Source organism: Anabrus simplex, chromosome X, assembly GCF_040414725.1.
Source record: "Anabrus simplex isolate iqAnaSimp1 chromosome X, ASM4041472v1, whole genome shotgun sequence".
Taxonomy (NCBI): domain Eukaryota; kingdom Metazoa; phylum Arthropoda; class Insecta; order Orthoptera; family Tettigoniidae; genus Anabrus; species Anabrus simplex.
The window spans coordinates 17,822,716-17,825,614 of NC_090279.1; the positions used below are offsets into that span (position 1 = coordinate 17,822,716).

General features: G+C 43.9%; 1 protein-coding gene across 1 annotated transcript; it reads left to right on the forward strand.

The window, feature by feature from the left end:
• Window positions 1–263: 263 nt before the first annotated feature.
• Window positions 264–1,573, forward strand: LOC137503233 (zinc finger protein ZFP2-like; the record flags this gene model as incomplete). The annotated part of the gene is made up of 3 exons (XM_068230773.1): window positions 264–414; window positions 532–1,226; window positions 1,520–1,573. Coding segments are annotated over exons 1-3 (900 nt in total), but the record flags the coding sequence as incomplete, so codon positions are not given.
• Between the last annotated feature and the right edge of the window lie 1,326 nt (window positions 1,574–2,899).

Here is a 2,899-nt window from a genome sequence, read left to right on the forward strand (position 1 = left end):
CATCTTATCACAAGCAGACTCAAACAGGAGAGAAGCCAAACAGTTGCAATGTCTGTAGCAAGTCATTCATACAGAAAGACAGTCTAACTGGTCATATACGGAACCATACAGGCGAGAAGCCATACAGCTGCAATATCTGTAGCAAATCATTCATACAGAAAGGCATTCTAACCGTTCATATGCGGACACATACAGGCGAGAAGCCATACAGCTGCAATAGCTGTGGCAAGTCATTCATACAGAGAGGTAAACTAATCGAACATATGCGGACCCATACAGGCGAGAAGCCATACAGTTGCAATATCTGTAACAAATCATTCAAACTGAAAGGCATCCTAACCGTTCATATGCGGACCCATACAGCCGAGAAGCCATACATTTGCAATATCTGTGGCAAATCATTCATTCAGAGTGGTAAACTAACCGAACATATGCGGAACCATACAGGCGAGAAGCCTTACAGCTGCAATGTCTGTAGCAAATCATTCGTACTGAAAGGCATTCTAACCGTTCATATGCGGACCCATACAGCCGAGAAGCCATACAGGTGCAATATCTGTAGCAAATCATTCACCACGATAGGCAGGCTGACCGATCATATGCATACTCATACAGGCGAGAAGCCATACAGCTGCAATATCTGTGGCAAATCATTCATACAGAGAGGTAAACTAATCGAACATATGCGGACCCATACAGGCGAGCAGCCTTACAGCTGCAATATGTGTAACAAATCATTCACAACGAAAGGCAGGCTGACCGATCATATGCATTCCCATACAAGCGAGAAGCCATACAGCTGCGATGTCTGTGAAAAATCATTCATAAAAAGAGGTAAACTAACCGAACATATGCGGACCCATACAGGCGAGAAGCCTTACAGCTGCAATGTCTGTAGCAAATCATTCATACAGAAAGGCATTCTAACCCTTCATATGCGTACGCATACAGGCGAGAAGCCATACAGTTGCAATATCTGTGGCAAATCATTCATACAGAGAGGTAAACTAATCGAACATATGCCGACCCATACAGGCGAAAGGCCTTACATCTGCAATATCTGTAGCAAATCATTCACAACGAAAGGCAGGCTGACGGATCATATGCATACCCACACAAGCAGGAAGCCATACAGCTGCGATGTCTGTGGCAAATCATTCATAAAGAGAGGTAAACTAACCGAACATATGCGGACTCATACAGGCGTGATGCCTTACAGTTGCAAGGTCTGTTTCAAATCATTCACAACGAAAGGCATTCTGACCGATCATATTCTTACCCATAAAGGTGTGAAGCCAAACAGTAGCAATATCTCTGACAAATCATTCACAAATGCAATCTGACCGTTCATATGCGGACCCATACATGCGAGAAGCTCTACCGAAGCAATGTCTGTGGCCAATCATTCATACAGAAAGGCTTTCTAACCGGTTATATGGGGACCCATACAGGCGGCAAGCCATACAGCTACAATGTCTGTGGCAAATCATTCATAAAGAGAGGCAAAGTTACCGAACATATGCGGACCCATACAGGCGACAAGCCTTACAGGTGCAATGTCTGTGGCAAATCATTCACAAGGAAAGGCAGTCTGATTGATCATTTGCGGACCCATACAGGCGAGAAGCCTTTCAGCTGCAATGTCTGTGGCATATCATTCACAAAGAAAGGCAATCTGACCGATCATTTGCGGTCCCATACAGGCGAGAAGCCTTACAGTAGCAATGTCTGTGGCGAATCATTCATAAAGACAGGGAAACTAACCGAACATATGCGGACCCATACAGGCGAGAAGCCATTCAGCTGCAATGTCTGTGGCAAATCATTCACAAAGAAAGGCAGCCTGACCTAACTGTTCATATGCGGACACACACAAAAGAGAAGCCATACTTTTACAAAGTTTATTCCACTGAAGCACAACTTGTAGGATTCCAGCAAGATAGAGCAGATATCCTGGATTCAGGAGGTCAATTGGACTGTATCGCGACTGACCTGTCTAAGGCATTTGATAGGGTAGATCATGGGAGACTACTGGCAAAAATGAGTGCAGTTGGACTAGATAAAAGAGTGACTAATGGGTGGCTCTGTTTTTAGAAAATAGAACGCAGATAATTTTAGTAGGTGAAGCTTTATCTGGCCCTGTAAAAATTAAGAGGGGAATTCCTCAAGGCAGTATTATTGGACCTTTGTGTTTTCTTATGTATATCAATGAAACGTGTAAAAAAGTGGAATCAGAGATAAGGCTTTTCGCAGATGATGTTATTTTTTACAGAGTAATAAATAAGTTACTACATTGTGAGCAACTGCAAAATGATCTCGATAATGTTGTCGGGTTGTTGCATTTTCAGATTAAAGCTCGCAAATAAGCTGTTTTCATTCAGTAATGGCTACTATACCCCACCCATATCCAATCCCTCCTTCAACGATAACGCCCGTTCCTCCCCAACATCAATAACCGAACCACTGCCGTCTCAATCTATATATGTAGGATTGAGACGACAGTGAACCGTACTGCCGAACCTTACCCCCACCACTACCACGTGAAAGGGTTTGACAGCGGCATAGGTCTTACCCTTCCGAGGGCCCGGCTCAGACTGAATACTTTTGCCCTCCACTCGCGTGGGCGCGCTGTTGTACATCACGTCACTCACCCTAAGCCCACGTGGCGAATACGGCAGCTCCTATTGGTAGAAACATCTCCCGATTGCTATTGGTCGATTTGAGTTTGACAACTTGGACCACGTGGGACGACCACGTTTTTGACGTTTGTGACATTTTGCTTTACTTTGATTTGTATGCGTATATCTGTTATCTTCTTTTGCGTGTTTGAAGAAAAAGTACAAGATATTTGAGGTAAGCATCCTTACTGTTCTTGTTTTACTAATCTCCTGAGGCCAGA